At 57.6% G+C, this 17,717-nt stretch overlaps 1 protein-coding gene and 1 pseudogene across 1 annotated transcript in view; both read left to right on the top strand.

Moving 5' to 3' along the window:
- LOC119091159 (segmentation protein cap'n'collar) overlaps nucleotides 1-6,732 on the top strand; it is a 47,142-nt gene extending 40,410 nt beyond the window's left edge. Inside the window, exons 4-11 of the mRNA XM_037213819.1 lie at nucleotides 301-543; nucleotides 2,710-2,776; nucleotides 3,057-3,223; nucleotides 3,572-3,789; nucleotides 4,291-4,399; nucleotides 4,956-5,143; nucleotides 5,786-5,959; nucleotides 6,553-6,732. Coding sequence (XP_037069714.1) covers nucleotides 301-543; nucleotides 2,710-2,776; nucleotides 3,057-3,223; nucleotides 3,572-3,789; nucleotides 4,291-4,399; nucleotides 4,956-5,143; nucleotides 5,786-5,959; nucleotides 6,553-6,726 — 1,340 coding nt within the window. The 3' untranslated portion in view covers nucleotides 6,727-6,732. The remainder of the gene's footprint in view (nucleotides 1-300; nucleotides 544-2,709; nucleotides 2,777-3,056; nucleotides 3,224-3,571; nucleotides 3,790-4,290; nucleotides 4,400-4,955; nucleotides 5,144-5,785; nucleotides 5,960-6,552) is intronic.
- A 2,212-nt stretch (nucleotides 6,733-8,944) lies between these two features.
- Nucleotides 8,945-16,912, top strand: LOC119091163 (cytosolic Fe-S cluster assembly factor nubp1-A-like; annotated as a pseudogene).
- The last annotated feature ends 805 nt before the right edge of the window (nucleotides 16,913-17,717 follow it).

Genomic DNA, 17,717 nt, shown 5'->3' on the forward strand with positions numbered 1-17,717 from the left:
GTCGAAATGAGGTGATTTGGTACTGGAATGCGCAGTCGATTTGACGTCGCCCTTTTGGGCATGGGGACACGCCAGTATGTGCCTCGCACAGTTTATGGGTGGTTATGTTTGGTTCAGAACGCTTTGCTGTTCGGCGCGCCGCCTTGCATCTGTGCAGGATTGAATGTGATCCGGGCGCAGCGGGACTTGGATGGACCGTGACCGGCTTGTGGGCCGCGGTCTGCTTGCCTCTTGTGCGCCTCGTCATCTGCCGCTGACCCCGACACTGACCCTGACACTGAGCTATCTCGGCGCCGGCAGGGAGTGTCTCCCACATCGGCTCGGCGGTGGTCTCTTCGATGAACCTGACCACGGACGGGCTTCACGCGCACGCGGCCGCCACTAGCGCCGCCGGTGCCGAAATGATGTACTACCCGAGCACGGCCGCGGCGCCGGGCGCGGCCGGCCCCGAGCCGGCGCCGGCCGGCGGCCCCGACGGCGGATTCCTCTCGCAGATACTCGGCGTCGACGAGCTGCAGCTGATGGAGATGCCCATTGCCGACGGTGAGACGCGAGCTGAAGCGGGACCAGCGCCCGCCTTTTCCGTCAGCGGCGGTCGGCAGCTGGCTGCGGAGGTTATCACGCCCAGTCTGAACTGAGTGGCGCTTGTTGGCGTGTCGCTGGCCGGGGAGGGCTGCTCCGTTCCACCACACAGCGAGCGCGATGGCCGCTCCGATGGCGTGACGTCAGTATGGTCTTCAGCATCAGCATTTCAGCGTTTGAGAGTGGTTTGGCGTTGGGACAGCGCGCCAGGGGTCGTGCGAATGGCGATGTTTTCGTGTTCAGATCGGATCGATTGTTCCACAAAACATACCTTCTGCGTGGGCTGTGGTGAAATGTGCAATCATTCCGCCTAAGTTGGTTAAGGCTTTGTTGTTATGCAGCTTGGCACGGGTTCATCAGGCGTTTCTATTCCGTTTCTTCTGGATCCGAAGCGAACCCAGGAGAGCGGCAGGCAGCCGTAGGAGCCTCGCGGCTGGTCGCGGCTTTCCGTAGGCTTTTGAGCACGAGTGCGTGAGACGCCACCAACTCTGCTCTAAAGCAGAGCTTTGTTTCGCCCGTCCGGTCGCCGTCTGTCCCGGCAAGTCCTTTCGAGCTGCCTCCTGACTCGCCTTGTTCCGGCTCATAGGCGTGTTCCGGCCGATTCGATCGTCGAAGTCCTGTGCCGGTTCTCGCAACATGCCGTCCACTGCTGTCCGCCGCACGTGTTCGCTTGGGGCGTGGGCTTGTTTTTTTTTTAGGCCCGGCGAGTACTTGGACCACCGGGCTGGGTCTGGTGAGGAGTTGAGCATGCGGGCGCGTTGGTCGACATTTCAGTCCGCTTCAGAGATATGACGAGGACTGCCGACTATACCCGATAAGCCCGGGGGCCTCGGAGGCAGGGGCGGTGGCGCGTCACGCCCTCACCGCCCCTGCCCTGAGGCACGATACTCCCACGGTGCGCGTCGTGCCCGCAGCCGCGCCGCGGCCCTGCTCGGCCGTGGCGTCTTACGGCGGCGCCCGACGACAGCGGCGGGCGCGGCGCCGGCCGATAAGCGGGGCCGGTATCTCGCTCGGCGGCGGCGGTGGCTCAGGACTAGCGACAAGAGCGCGGCCGCAGGCGGACGCGGAGCGAGCAGCGCAGCGGCGCCCGGCGATGCGCGGCCCGCCGTCTCAGTGCAAGTATCACTAGACGTCGGCCGCGCGTCCGCCGCGCCGTGACCTGCCATGCTGCCGGCGGCGCGGCCGGTCTACACGCCCTCCTACGCGCCGCCCACCTGTCCCTGCTGCCGGCAATACGTGTTGTTCACCGCGCCCGGCGTCTGCCACCAGACACCATGCGTGCCGCTCGCCGGTAGGTGGCGTTGGGACGGCTGCGGCCGACGGCGTCCAGGGAGGGCGCCGAGGTGCGCCGCTCCTGGTCCTGTGGGTACTCTCGGCCGCCCGCAGGGGCGCTCTTTAGACTCCGCCGAAGCACTGCTCTGGCTGCCGGTCTGGCCGCCCTATAGCCATGACGCATCTAGTCGCTCTTTGTTACAGGCTGTCTGGATTGCACAAGCCAAAATAAGGGCTCCCGTGTACTTTCGCTGCCTGCGTCTTGCCAGATAGCGTATCTGTTGGCCTGGGTATCAGCGAGGCGGCTAGTCGCGGCTGTGTCGCGGCTGCCGCCGTCGCCGCTGCTGCCGTCACGCCGCCGCCGTCCCTCTGTGTCCTCTGGCCTCGTGGTTCCGCTCGGAGTGGTGGTGCAGCTGGCGGCCGGGGGCGTCCGCCTCCGAGTGTCGCGCGGCTCCGCGCCGCCGGAGAGAGGCCAGCTGGCCGCGCTGTGGCCGCGGCCGGGTACGGCGCCAGCGGAGGCCGGGCTGGTGCCGCCGGGACGCGACCCCGACCGGAACGGCGACACCCCGCCGGCGTGCTTTGCTGCGGCGCCGCGGACGGCCCGGCGCCGACCGTGCCGTACGTTCTCAAAGGCACGGCCGCTGCAAGGGCGCCGCCGCCGGCAGGCCGCGTTGAGTCGTGTGTACGCGGGTGTGATGTCACTGCAGTCTGGCCGCCGTCTGCCTGCAGAGCGGTGTGTGTGTGCGCCTGCGTGACGTCACCTATCGGTCCGCGGAGCCGCGCCTTGGCGGCGGCCGTGTGCAGCTGTGTGCACGGCGCGGCTCGCCATGGCTGACGCCGTGCTCCCGGCCGCAGGTCATCCTGAGTGGGTCAGCACGAGCGGGGCGGACGACCAGTACTCCTCGCCGGCCGACTATGCCAAGTGAGTGCCGTTCCGCCGCCGCCCGCCGCGCGGCAGAGGGGCTGGCCAGGGTGCTTTGCACTGGGTCAACTGTTCTGGCTGCGTCGCGTGCTCCAGTGGCCTGTTGTATCGCATATGTACCCTTGAAGTGGTGTGAAGCACCAGTTAATCGTGCACAACAGCGAAACGATCTATACCACGTCTGAGCGTCCGCCGCGGACCGACCAAAGGATCCGAGTTTGCCGCACAGCGCGTCACTGCGCCGTCTCGCAGCGCGCTGACGCCCGGCGCCGCGCCGCAGGGCTTCGCAGGCTCATCGGCTGTACGAGTACGGCGGGTACCGGGCGGCGGCGGCGGCGGCGTCTCCGGCGGCGCCTGGCCAGCCGCACGACTCCCGGGCCGCCAGTCTGCCGGTCGCTCAGAAGAAGCACCAGATGTTCGGCAAACGCTACTTTCAGGGCCCGGACGGTAAGAAGCCGCTGCGTGACGCGGGCAGCGGCAGCGGCGCCGGCGGCTGGACGCGCTGGTTCTTGCGTCATTCCGGAATGCTCAGAGTTGGCATGATTGTCGCGAATGTTTTATCATGTTTAAACGGCCAATCCAGAGAAGTGGGTGGCGTCATTTCTGTCCAGCAGCATGTGTTCTGCTTCACATGTGCCCTTATCGTGCACAAGCGGTGAAGCTGGCGTCCTGTTCCAACCGCTGACGACGAGCGTCGCCGCCAATGCGCCCCGCGCGCGGTGACGCTGCCGATGGGGCGTGGCCAGCTGCTGTGACGCCGTCGCCCGCCTCTGACCGTGCGCCGCCGGCCGCCAGGTGCGTACGGCGGCTCGGGCCCGGCCGGCGCGAGCGTGCTGCCGCCGGGCTCGCCGTCGCCAGCAGCAACGCTCAAATACACGCCGTACGGGGCGGAGGGCGGTGCGCCGGCCGGCCACCCTGCCTACCCGCCGGCCACGCCCGGCGCCGCCGAAGCCGCCGCCGGCCTCGACTCGCCGGAGCTCAAGTACAGCTGCAGCATGGACTTCATGAGGGGGGTGAGTGCTGCTGCGGGGACCGGCTGGACCGTGGGGTTCTCCACGGTGGGGTGGGCGGCCGTGTGAACGGTGGAGAGGACAGAAAAAGACACCGGGCGGCAAACGCCCAGGAGAAACGGCGACTGGCGTTGTGCTTCGAGCGCGTGTTGTTAGGAGCGAAGGGATCATTCTTCTGTGGTTGTGTAATGGGTGACCGAGTTTTCAAAGACTCGTTCGGGGGGGGGGGGGGGGGGGGCGGGGCTGTACTAATTTTAACCGTGCGGCACTGGCGCAGAAGCAGAATGAGCGTTGCTTTGACACAAGTAACAAACGCTTGCAGCTATCGTTACGTTAGCTCGTGTCGTATACGTTAGCTCATGCCAGGCTTCACTCCCCGCTGTGCATGTTTTGGACGCTGAGTCCGTCTTCTGGATGTTGCGTCCGGTCCTAGCCACGGCTGTCGGTGTCGGGCCTGCGCCGTGTCGAGCTTGCGCGTCGGCTGACGGCCGCCTCTTCCGTCAGCACCCTGGCGGCGACCGGATGGGTCTGGTGTCGCACAACCACAGCTACCACCTGCCGCCGCAGACAGAGGGCCCCAGCGGCGTGCAGCGGCCCCTGGCCAGGGACAAACGTGAGAGCCGGGGCGGGCAGGGGTGGCCGCTCCCCGGCGGCGGCTGGCTGGGTGGCCGGCGGTGCGGGGCAGGCCATAGCGCCATGGCTGGCGGCAGTGATGCGGCCCGGCTGAGGGATTTCAGGTCGTTTGTGTATTGTGTAACCGTGCCAACGGGGTTTGCTGCCGGGTTTTGTGCTAGGGACAGAAAACAAACACATGTTACAGCAGGGAAGGTGGTGCGAACATTCTCGTTGTGCGTGCATATAACTCATTGCTGCTTTCACCCAGTGGCACCCTTCTTTAAACGCCTTCTGTCCAACCGAGCATCGTCATCACGAACCGACATTGCTCTTTAAACCAGACACGGCTAGGTACCCGAACGCCGTCGCGTCCTCCTGGTCCATTCGGACATCGCCCCCATCCAGCCGGAGGAGCGTCGCGGTAGTCTGCGTCGACACCGCTGTCGCTCGTGCCGTGCACGTCTGCCGTCCAGCGGCGACCGCGCTCTGTTCTGCTGACCTGACACAACCCGGCCCGCTGGCCTAACCTGACCTGGCGTGACCTGACCCGCCAGACGGCGAGCGTCCCAAGGAGCACCTGACGCGGGACGAGAAGCGCGCGCGCGCCATGAGCATCCCCCTCAGCACGGACGACATCATCCACCTGCCGATGGATGAGTTCAACGAGCGGCTCTCCAAGCACGATCTGACCGAGGCGCAGCTCAGCCTCATTAGGGACATCCGGCGGCGCGGCAAGAATAAGGTGTGTCCGGCGGCTGCCCCCGCACGGGAAGCCAGCGACGCCGGCTGGGATCCGCTCCCGACTCAATGTTACGACCAACGGAGCCTGCGAGTGTCGGGCGTTTGTTAAGGCTCCTGTGCAGATATATAGGAAATACGCTTGGTTTCAGTTTAACCGAGTTCGATGTTTGCTGGTTTTGTAATAGGTTGCGCAGATTGGTCATTGTAGTTGCATTTCTTGCTGTGAATGTTCTGCAGATAGGATGTTCCCAGGCTAAATATGCAGCCAAGCTGCGTGCTTAGAGAACCCCGTCCACACCTGTGCGTGGTCTGAGACGTCTGCCGTCGCGAGGACCCGTGACCCTGCTGTGGTCGTCGGCCGGTAGCGTGGTCCGTCTGTTGGTGATCGTGTTTTGGGCCTACGGTGTGGCGTCCCGTGGCGCCGGAGATAGACTGGAGCGGCCCGCCGCGCCGAGCCGCTGACGCTGCCTGCCTCCTGGAGATCAGCCAGAGCGGCCCGCCGAGCCGCTGACGCCACCCGCCCCCGGGAGGTCAGCCAGAGCGGCCCGCCGCGCCGAGCCGCTGACCCCGCCCGCCCCCGGGAGGTCAGCCAGAGCGGCCCGCCGCGCCGACTCGCTGACCCCGCCCGTCCCTGCCCCCGCAGCTGGCCGCGCAGAACTGTCGCAAGCGGAAGCTGGACCAGATCCTGACGTTGGCCGAGGAGGTGCAGCGCGCCAAGGACCAGAAGCAGCAGACGCTGGCCGACCACCAGTTCCTGAGCCAGGAGCGCAGCCGCATCAAGGAGAAGTACTCGCAGCTGTACAGACACGTCTTCCAGGTGAGCGCGGCGGCGTCCGGCGAGCGCACGCCGCGCCTCGGGCCGCGCCGGCGGCCGAGCGCGGTGCAGGGGTTAGCGCGGCCGCGCTCGAGGCTCGCCGGCCTGGCTGGGCGGCATCCGATAGTGTCCCTCCCACGAACGAAAGATGGGATCTGTCAATAGTCGGCGACCGAGTTGACTGGGAAGACGGCAGATCTGCCGAGGAGGGCTCGGTGCTATCTGATAGCAGGCGCTGCGCCACCATGCGCCTCGTAAATGTGTGGTGATTGATTGATTGCGTAATGTTTTGTACGTTATCGAGCGACTGTCCTTGTGTGCCGTGTTAATGATTGCGAATTACTGGCCAGTGTGGATTTAGTAAGTGATACAAAAAAATTGCAACGGAGTCATGCAGGCCCTGTGTGTTCACGGTCGGTTTGTTTCTCCGGTACTGCAGACGCCGTCGCCTGGGCTACCCGTCCGAGTATACATCACTTGACTATTGGTAGGGCTGCGGGTGGTTCGTCGACGTGGTGACGGTTACGGGGCGGTGTCTGTCGTGTTGAGTTTGCGGCCGGCCCGGTCCAGACTGACGCCCGCCTCCCGCCCGACAGTCGTTACGGGACCCGGACGGCAACCCGTACTCGCCGCTCGAGTACAGCCTGCAGCAGTCGGCAGACGGCAGCATCCTGCTGGTGCCGCGCAACGCCACCAGCGGCGCCACCGTCGAGCCCGACCCGTCCACCGGCGCGCGGCGCAAGCAGCGCGACCCGCAGAAGCCTGAGTGAGCGGCCAGCCCGCGCGCGCGCGCGCGCGAGCCGCGCGCCGCCCTACTGTGATCCTGCCCGGCCCGCGGTGGCGCCCGCGAGCCCAGGCCAGCGCAGCCCTCGCCCCGCGCCGCGCCGCTCCTGAACAGATCCCTATTCCCAAAGATGGTACAACACGTTTTTTTAATGTTGCTCAAACCGGAGAAGGCGCCGTGGGCAACCTGTTGTTTTATTTGTGCGTGTGTCTTCGTGTTGTGAGGCATGGTGACCGGTGCCCGCCGCACTGCTATTGCTTGGGTGCCTTTGGCTTGTCTACACCACTCTGGGACGATTTACACGTACTTCTGTGGCCACACGCCAACCATCACTGCGCGTAGGTAACCGGAACTGAGTAGGTTTTAAAGGGCACGAAGTCAGCGTGGGTGCGTGGTCGCACGGTCGCGGACACCGGGCTGACCGTCGCCCACCGCGCGGCGCGGCACGCTCGCCGCACGGTCATACTCCACTGGAATTACCGGGCGAGGGCGGGACCGATAGTGGCTAGTTTCGTATATTTTGGAAGTCATTGACTAGAGATTCGTTCGTTAAACGTCATCGCCGACTATGAAGTGTTAATGTGTAAATGCGCTGTCCTCCACTTAGGCGACTGATGTCTAATAAACTAGTGGAAAAGAGCAGGCGTTTGGTACGTGATCGCCGGGCGTAGCACGTGGGGGTTCGGCCACCACGATGTGTGTGAGATGGTCCCGAGCAGCGGACCATGTGATTCTGTCTCAGAGCCAGTCTCTCGGCTGTGTCGAGACAAAGCTTGCGCGGCGTAAAGGGGATGTTTGAGCTGTACTTGTGCTTCGATTTCGCGTCCATGTTTTCGTTCGCTTTCTTTCGTTTTCTATATGTGCGGCCACACTTGCCGAACACCAAACGGTGGACGTCTCTGAACGAGGCACGTGATCGCCGATCGAGGATGATCGCCGAGTGAAGGAACCGAACGCCGTCGCGGATGCACCGATGCGTCGACTGCCCGACGGCCTGTGCATTGCTCAAAGGCCGGCTCGCACGGGCTCAGGGCGTTTGCGAACTTAACGGATAACTGATCATCGAACATTGAAAATGCCAAGAGGCGCCGCAAACTGCGGCGCCCTTGTGAGTTATTTTCTATTCATGGTCTTAATATCGTCCTTTCTCAGATCTTACTCGTGTTGATAGTGGAACATGTGAGTTAGAGTTGGAGATAGCTGGATAGCTGGAAACATTTGGTTGACGATGGTAAGTAAGGTCGAGATAGGCCACAGGAAGCCTGTCTTGATGTTCCGAGCAAAATGCTTGCACTGTAAGCAAAGCGCATCGGCACGGGGTCGTTTTGGTAAATACGATGGGGAAGTGATAGGTTGTTGTATGGCTAAGTCCACCATACATCTGCGCTCGAACTATCCGCACCCGCAGATTTTGCGTGCATTCAGGGGGAGCGCCGGGTGCACGTGCCCTTGCCTTACCAAATTGTGCATGTACTGATATGCACGTCAAAGAAGGGCGACAGTAGACAGTTGAGTTTGTCAGGTCGCGCTCCTTTTAGGTTAAGACACAGTTAAGTCCGATGGTACCATTTGTCTAGCATGATGCAGATAATATTGTCTTCGATTAAGGACAACAAAATTGTATATTGCAAATGCAAGCTGACTTGAATATCAACGAAACGTTTGCACTGTGATTCCACGAGCGCCAGAGGCGAGCGCGGGCGCATAATGCACTCCAGCAAGCAGGGGTGCAGTTTTATGTTCAGTTGAGGGGGGCCACAAGCCCTTTATTTCAGCAGCCCTCAAGTTTAAGAAGAAAGTGGGCGCATCCCGGGGATAACCCCGTTCGATGGCGTCTTTAATCTAGGTTGTATCCAATTTCATCAATCAGCTCCTCCCGCCCCCAACTCATTTTGCGAAGGTACCCGCTCCCTGCAACCCCTCTGACTACATCACTGGCTCTAGCCGCTGGGCCGCGGTACGCCAGTTGTGCTGACGCACGCTGACGCACCGAACACCTTTCTTTCACGTCTGAGGCAAGTTTTTGACCTTACCTAGCAGCTATATATGAGCTACCAGATATAGACGCTTGCATGTTCGTAGCACCCTGGATTGGAACATTGTTAGTGAATTCACCAATGATATTTCATAATGTGAAAATATTAGCCAATCACAGAACTGGTATGAAATCTTGCCGCTAACACCTCTTTGAGAACACAGTCCGTAGTGGGTACTTCTGTTGCGGGGTGTTGTGCGAGTGGTCGGGAGTTGGTTTCATTGGTGTCGAGAGGTATTTGTGTTATCATTCATTCGCGACAAGGGAAGGTGAAGATGTCAGACGTTCCAGAGAACGCTCCAGAACGTGAGTGATCTGCCTATGCATTTGTAAGAGGCTGAAAATATTGGCAGGTTTCGGTCCAGGCGCGCCACGAATGCTCCATTGTATGTTTGCTTCCAAACGTTCGTGCGGCGTGCTCAACGATACAGCTGAGTCGCATTGCAGCTGAGGCGCATGAGAGAAAGGGGGCGGGAGACCCTGTGCATAAAGGTTCCCTGTTCCAAGAAACCCAACAGTTATCAGTGGTGTGAGCTATCAGCAAATCTGTGCATTTGGTAGGATTGTGCAAGTCATGGATCCTGAAACAGCAAAACTTCTGTTTGAGGGGGGAGCAACAGTAGTGTTTTTAGATGTGCCTCAAAACACAGAGGTTGGCATTGACATGAATGTTTGGAGAACTGGAGAAAGATTCAAGGGTTTGAAGATGATACCTCCTGGGTTTCACATGTTGCATTACAGTGCAGTTGGCAAAGAGGGTGTACCTGCACCAAGGACAAGCTCATTTCACATGTTCAGGGAGAGAGAAGTCTTTGTTCGTAAGTGGGATCCATCCTCAGAAACTTTGGTGGAGACATCTGACAGTGATGAGGATCAAATCAAAGCGAATAAAAGAGAATTGGACAGGTTCTTAGGAGCTTTTCCCTATGAAACTTGGAAGCAGTGGTACTCCCTGACATCACATGTTTATGAAGATCTGATCCAAAAAGTGAATCCGCTGTCAGGGACATTGTGCTCAGCATCAGAGCTAGAGCCAGATGATGAAGAGGAAATGGAGGCTGGTGGAGGTGGTGTCATGTCTGAGGAAAAGATGCTGCCCAAAATGCATGTTAGGCATGGCACTGAGTTGAGATTTACTCAGCTTCCATCAGTTCAGTGTCTAGAAGATGCATCTCCAGAGTTCAAGACCAAGTACTCACTGGACTCCTCACAAAAGCTTGAGAGTATGCTTGAGGTGGTTCCAAGTCCAGACCACCTTCTGGGGGAGCTGCAGGTAGCCTTTGTAGCATTCCTGGTTGGTCATGTGTATGACTCTTTTGAACATTGGAAGAGGCTGGTCCACATGTTCTGCACATGTGATGAGGCACTGGGAAGTACCCAGACCTTTCCTCAAGCTACTTTCATGTTTGCATTATCAGATACAGGAGGTGCCAGAGGACTTTTTCACAGACATCATGTCTAGGGAGAATTTCCTGGTGCATACTCTGCACACCCTGTTCTCTAACCTGGAGGATGAGAACATACCACAGACTCTGAAGCAGAGGGGTGTTCTGTTCAAAACTCACCTCATCAAGAAGTTCAAGTGGGACTTCAGTGAAGAACCAGAGGATTTTGCACCAACCATTGTTGAAACTGAGTGATCACACATATGTCCATGTGATATGTGTGGTCTATGATCACACATCTAACAAGGTCTCTGTGATGGACTCACAATGTGGTTTTAGTTCATGGCACTTCGGAATGTGTATTCATTTTGCTTTACATGTGACCTATAATGTAATAACTCAAAATGTGTCATGGAGAGAAACTAGCTCAAAACTTAGATGAGCGGTTGTGTGATAGGGCAGGACTTGTGCATGGAAAGTTGTTTGCAAATTTTCTATAAAATGTCTTTGCCTGATCATAATAAACTGTCATGCATTGGTGGCATGATTTTGCCTGCTTGTCCCATCACTTTCCTTCTGGTATTTTCTTTCTTAGACATGTAAGGAAGATGTAGTGCTGTATGTTGTGCTTCTTGGCAACCAGTGAGGTGGTGGTTCAGCTGTGGTGACAATACAATTGCTGAGGCAGATTCCTGACACCAGTTTTGTTTTATTTGTGTAGCAGAAACAACTGGAAGGAAATGATCTATAATACATGTGGTGCATTGTCATGTAAGCTGTAGCATTAACATGCTACCATGCAAGTGTGGCACAAAATGTTAATGTTTGCCATGGTGTAAATTTGGTAACACACACATGGGATATTAACATACCTGTAGAGAGGCAATGAATATGCTGTTTGCCTAATGGGGTGGGGATGGAGGGAGCAATGGCCATTTTTGATTATTTCCTCTCCATCAATATGCATAGCCTCAATGTTACATTTTCATAAAGTTTGTGGTTCATTCCCCCTTATGCGTACCAGTTCCAGTGCCCCTGTGGCCATATGGCATGATAATAAGTTCTCTACATTGCTTGTTTATGTACTTTTGGGCCTGCTGCATGCTGACCAGTGCACAATGGTATTGACATAGGGACAGAAAATGGATTGTGGTGGTCACCACTAATTTTGCAGTACCCTCTGCAGTGCTCTGCCTTCACATCTAGCATTGCTGTCATCTAATGCCAGCGCTACTTTTCTACAACACAACAGTACACCTGCGGTCATTCTCCCATATTTAACTATGCATGCTTGACATCTAAGTGGTTAGGGGCTGGTTATGTCATGTGAGTGTTACCTGAGGGGACTATGGTCTGGATGTTGCTTCTGCAGATATATGTGTAAACTAAATGTTCATGTTTTGCAGTATTTTCAATATTCCCCTCCATTGTTCATAGCCTGAGTGGGCACTCCATGACCAGATGGGCTCAGTGACAGAAAGCCCTGTAAGTGATCAGTCAAGCAAGCACTGGATGGTGTCTGTTTATGGCACACGGCGATCTCCGTGCAGACAGCCCCTGAGGAACTGCAGACCCTCCCCCTGTAGAGCTGTTTGGGTGACCCAGCGCCTGTCCACCGCAGACTGCCCGGGCACTACGAGTGAGGACGCTGGCAAGGCCTCCTCGTGCGCCGGCTGTCCGAACCAGCAGATCTGCGCCTCCGGACAGGCGCGCGCTCCCGACCCCGGTAGGTCACGTAAGCTCTGAAGCGCTCGGTACTCCGCTGCGGCTCATTACCAGGTGTGTCGGAACATCCGTCCCGCACCGTGTCACGTTGTCGGCGCCCATGGCTTCCGCGGACGGCTCACCGAAATGGCCTGATGGCATCCTCTCAAACCACGCATCGTGTGAATGTGCCGGGTAGTGCGTTTCTAGGGTGAAGAACGCAGGAATTGATCTGCGAAGCTTCCGCAGAACGTTGAAATGGACGCTATGTAAAGGAATAGTTTTAGCGTCTTAACTGTGTTATCATCAGTAGAGAGCACATCAGTTTGCTGTTAATGCCGGCCGTGTCAGAATTGTTAGCATATGTGATATACGTACGACAGCATGAGTAAATTTTCACGACGTTGGTTAGATTTGCACTCATTTAGTTTCTTCTTTCCATGTAGCCACTTGCAATATCTGCAGTACACCTTGCTTGTGTTTTCAACAGACATTGGAAAGATCGAAGAGCGTTTGTCATGTGTGAAACACAAGATCCTCGTGCTGTCCGGAAAAGGTGGAGTTGGAAAGTCAACAGTTTTCATCTATGCTCAGCAGAACACTATCCATGGATGTGAATAAAGCGTAAGTCGCTCAATGGAGGTCCATGTTTGCAGGACATCGCACCAGCTGCTTTTTTGTGGGTTGGAAAAGTTGAGAGTTGAGAGAAGTCAGAGCTTTTGTCCGTCAGTTTACTTTTTCCATTTGTTCTCCATTTCGATATTCTCGTCTATTAACGCTTTGGTCATTTCTTGCCGCGATGTTTGCTCATTTCTGGCCACCGGCCTTGCTCATTTCCTAGCCGCGAGATTTTCACCTGGCGATTTCATACTGACTCAGTTGTCCCTGAAAATTACTGTGTCCAAATTCCCGTATCTCCTTAATTCCTCTTTGAACTCAACTACCCTGGCTGTGCGTAGCCCCGCGTGCCGTCGGTTCTCGAGTGACGCCCCCGAGCGCGCGGTGCCGAGCGGCGCGCGGCCGCTGCCTCTGAGCTGGTGTCCTCCGCGATAGGTGGCGCTGCTGGACATCGACATCTGCGGCCCGTCGGTGCCCCGCATCATGGGCCTGGAGGGCGAGAACGTGCACCACTCGGGCTCCGGATGGTCGCCTGTCTTCGTAAAGGTCAGATCGGCGTGGCCGGCGGGCGATGAGTGGACCGCACATGAATTATGTGTGGAAGCACTTGTTTTGGCAAGAATGGTGTTGTCCTTCCTTGCTGTTGACGTCGTTCAATACGCAATGAAGGTCCCAGAGTGGCGTTGACGGCAAGGCCGTAAGTTGTACGTTCTGATTCTGGCGTGATGCAGGAAGAGTTACGATTTTGCTCTACATGAGGACGACGGAACGGACCAAGTCATCGTCGTGACGTTTACATTCCCGATAATGTGGTCATCGTTAACTGGCCTGGAGTGGGAGCCTTGCCATGCCGCCTGCCAGCAGGAGGTCTCCGTCATGATATCGCGATCCCCGGTACGATTACGCCGCCGCGGTGTCGGTCTGCTCCACGTGACGCGTGTCGCCGGTAGGATAACCTGGCCGTCATGTCGGTGGGCTTCCTGCTGGCCTCGCCGGACGACGCGGTCATCTGGCGCGGCCCCAAGAAGAACGGCCTCATCAAACAGTTCTTACGGGACGTCGATTGGGGCGACACCGATTACCTGATCGTGGACACGCCGCCGGGCACCTCGGACGAACACCTGTCGGTGGTGCAGTACCTCCAGTCCAGGTGAGCAGTCTGGGTCCAGGCTCCCCCAGGACAGGGTCTGTACCGCCGAGCACCTCAGGGACGAACACCTGCTGGCAGGCTATCCCAGGTCAGGCGATGCTCGTAGCCAACGCGGTCGTGGAACCGATCGCAAAGGTGCACATTTTGTGCGGATATACTTCGTGTCGAAGCTGTCTGATTTATGCCTGCCCTGTTGGGATCGGCTGATCAATGCGCGTTGAAAGGCCAATCATGCGTAATGTCATCGAAATGAGTCGTCAAGTTGTGTTCTCAGGAAGTGCTTAGATGTTGCTTGAATTACTTTAGTTATTAAATGAAATCTTCACATGGTCGCGCTTATCAGTGCTTTATGGATGCACTGGTGCCTTGATCTGGAATTTCCCGTAATTTTGGTAGACATTCTACCTGCTCCGTAATGCTGTTTCCAGCCGACGTGCTCGCGGCGCCTGCACTAACTTACGTTACGACTGGACACAGTGGTATAGACGGCGCCATTCATCGTGAACGACACCGCAGGAGGTGGCGCTGCTCGACGTCAGGAAGGAGATCACCTTCTGCAGGAAGGTCGGCGTGCCTGTCCTCGGCGTGGTCGAGAACATGGCCGCCTTCGTCTGCCCCAAGTGCGAGGTTGGTGAACGCCGCCGACGCCCTCCGGGTATTCGTGGTGTCGGTGTGTGCGTGTTTTGCACGCAACTCCTCGGAACGGGACTGCAGCATGCATTATACTGTGTGTGCTGAAGTAATTGCCGTTTCCGAAAGCAGGCTAAAATAACATGATGAATTCAGCGTTCTTATGTTGACAGTTGCTAAACCTTTATGTAGCAGGAGATGCGGATTAGGCTGCGTTATGACGTTTCAGGTTGTACTCATGATCACAAGTGGGTTTCCTCGATGTTCATGATCAATACTTGACCGGTCACCAGTATATTTATGCTTTGTTGACAGCCGCCGCTTTTTCTTGGACGTAAAAACAGAGGTATTTCTCTGTTTACTCGACTGGGATTTTCGCGCTGGATTTGTATGGAACGGCATTTGAGGTGTGTGCGTGACACACTGTAGTAGATGATTGACTCGACATGGCGGCCGCGGTGAGCTGCTAACCGCCAGACCGCCCTGACACGCATGAGCTGTGCGTCATGATGAGCCCGCTGGCTTTCAGACGACCACCAGAATCTTCCCACCGAGCACGGGAGGTGCGCGAAAGATGGCACGTGACATGGAGGTGCCGTACCTCGGCTCCATCCCACTGGACCCCAGGTTAGCAGATAGCTCGTGACTTGCGAGTGCCGCACCTCCCCCTCAGTCGCATTAGACCGTAGGTTGGCAGACGAGGCGTTCTGTGCAGGTACCTGCCTCAGCTCCATGCCACTGGAGCCGAGGTGAGGCACTAGGAGATAAGCAGAGGGCATGTCACTGCTTTGTTTCGGCTCCGGTTCACCCGCGGCCCAGGTGAGCAGATGGCACAGTGCAGAGATGTCACACTGGCATCATCCTGCGGGACACGTGTGGGCGGAGCCATTGGTTGGCGAACTCGCGTGACCCGCCTCCACCAGTGGTTCCCCACCCAACCCCGGAGTACTTGTAGGCGATTTGAGCGGCACTGAGCATGCGCTGGGCGGCGCGCGGCTGGTGTGTCGTGCGTTTCGGTGGGGTGCAGCACTGAGGTGTCTCGGTTGGACGTGTGTCTCAGTAGGGCGCAGCGCTAAGGCTCGTCCCGGTGGGACGCAGCACTGAGGTTTCTCAGTAGGGCACAGCGCTGAGGTGTGTCCCAGTGGGGCGCAGCACTGAGGTGTCTCGATGGGGCGCAGTACTGAGGTGTCTCGGTGGGGCGTGTGTGTCTCAGTAGGGCGCAGCGCTGAGGTGTGTCTCGGTGGGGCGCAGCGCTGAGACGTGTTTCAGTGGGGTGTGCGTCTCAGTAGGGCACAGCGCTGAGGTGTGTCCCAGTGGGGCGCAGCGCTGAGACGTGTCTCGGTGGGGCGCAGCGCTGAGATACGTCTTGCCGGGCAGGGTGGCGCGCAGCTGCGACGAGGGCCTCGACCTGGCCGAGGAGCCGACCAGCACCACACGGCGATACGTCGACATCGCGTCCAGTGAGTGCTAGAGCCCAATGGGCAACGGCAGTTCATGTATTACGCTACGCATGGGAGAGGGGTAATAATGGAGCGTAATCGAAGCGTAACAAGGGGGTAGGGGATTTGGACAGCGTAGCGTTGCGCTCACGTATGGTGGTAGATAATGCCCAAGTATTTTTTGTGGTGTGTTCAGCCCTTGGATACCGTTGGCTTCCTCTCGTGACAACGAATACGTCTGCCTTTATATTGCAACTCCAGCTCAACTGGGGCCAAACTGACAGTACCTTTTTGGGACGTTACAGTTGACGTAGCCTAGCCAATGAGGACTTTTCGTTCAACGCAGCCAGTTCATAACTGGGTCGGGGGGGGGGGAATTGTGCAACATAATTTATGGACGGAGACGCCACGGACGGACATGCGATCTTTCATGTGTTAAGGAAGGGGGCAATAGCGAGGGGCGTGGTGTGGCATGTTCCTGTCCCCTCCTGTTGCTGTCCTGCTCGAGTACCCGTCTGTGAGTGTGTTGGGCTGATTGTTGCACGGTGAAGTAGTTGATTGCAATGTACAATCATCATTGCCAGGACCAACGCCGCAGTACGTCCTAAATAAGCAAAGTATAGTCAGTCAAGTCAGTAGAGATGAGCTCTACGTGGATTTGGCAACCTGACGGCACCGTCCTTCCATTTGCAGGAATCCTGGATGCCTGCGAGGGAACGGTTAAGGAGCAGAACGGCATGGAGACGGCGTAGTCGCGTTTGTCAGTGGTGTTGTTTCATTGTATTCTAAATGGGTCGGTTACATTATACCCAGGATGAACGAGGCTATTATGGCACTCATGTAGCGTCTAGTGACCATCGTGACACTCCTTGGGTTGAGACCAGATGGGTCGAACTATCCTCTGAATGGTTTGTGTGGGGGTTCAAGAGAGGTCGGAACGGCGACAGGCTCCTTCCGTGGTACTGTTCAGGTCGTGGTAGACTAGCCCACCAGAGCCCTGCATCGTGCGTGCCATAAGCAGACACATGTCTAAGGACTCGACCCTTGGCTGCTTGTCGCCTATCGGCTGGATGTGGTCGGATACGGCAGTCCTTCCGGGCAAGGAAAGCGGATGACTGACTCTATTAAATATATTAAATAATGTCTCACCGGTATGTCACAGGTACAGATAGTATTATTTTAAATACAGCTCATTCCACTCTGGACTGCGATGTCTCATGCGCAACCCGCGCACGTTCACCGTCGTGTATGATATAATGCAACGGCCACTGAGGACTACCTGCCAGCATCTAATACCAACGACGCAAGCCAACAATCCCACCATATAACCATAGCCTTGAAGCATGAAAGACTAGAATGCGTCACAACACCAACCCATTAAAATTCCCTGTGCCGATCCATCTCATCGCACGCTAAGGCGCCTCACCGAAACGCCACGACGTCGCGGTATGCGAGATGGCGCCTCCATCGTCTTCAGTGGCAGCCTTCTCCCCCGCGGGACCTTTTGCGCCGCCCAGCTGCGCGCCCCGCTCGGAACGGTCGTCACCGGGTGCGGAGCTCCAGCAGCAGGAAGGCCTTGAAGACTGGGGTCGGTCACATTAGCCTCGATGGCGCGCCGGCCGGCCTCGCCGCCGTCGCGGTAGTGCGCCGCCAGTCGCTCGGCGTACTCGATCCAGACGCAGTTGGCACAGCCGGACATGCAGCAGATGGTGGGTTGCTCTGGCGGCGGCGCGTCCACCGCCTCCGCCAGCGCCGACAGGTTCTCCAGCAGCTCCACACTCTCGCCAGAGGACGACTCGCCGTCAGAGGAGGTGGCAGCGTCGGAATCGCCGGAGCTGTCCGAGGGAGACGCGACAGGGGATGGTGCACTGCTTTTGGAGTGAGTGGTGATGGTGATGTAGATGTATTACAGGGTGGACCATGTCTGGTGAAATATTTCTTATCTGAGAAGCTGATTTGGCCTGGAGACACAATACGTATGGATTGAGTACAAATTGTGGGAACCCTTGTTGAAAA

The sequence above is a fragment of the Pollicipes pollicipes genome, unplaced genomic scaffold, assembly GCF_011947565.3.
Source record: "Pollicipes pollicipes isolate AB1234 unplaced genomic scaffold, Ppol_2.1 Scaffold_3321;HRSCAF=3900_pilon_pilon_pilon, whole genome shotgun sequence".
Classification (NCBI taxonomy): Eukaryota; Metazoa; Arthropoda; class Thecostraca; order Pollicipedomorpha; family Pollicipedidae; genus Pollicipes; species Pollicipes pollicipes.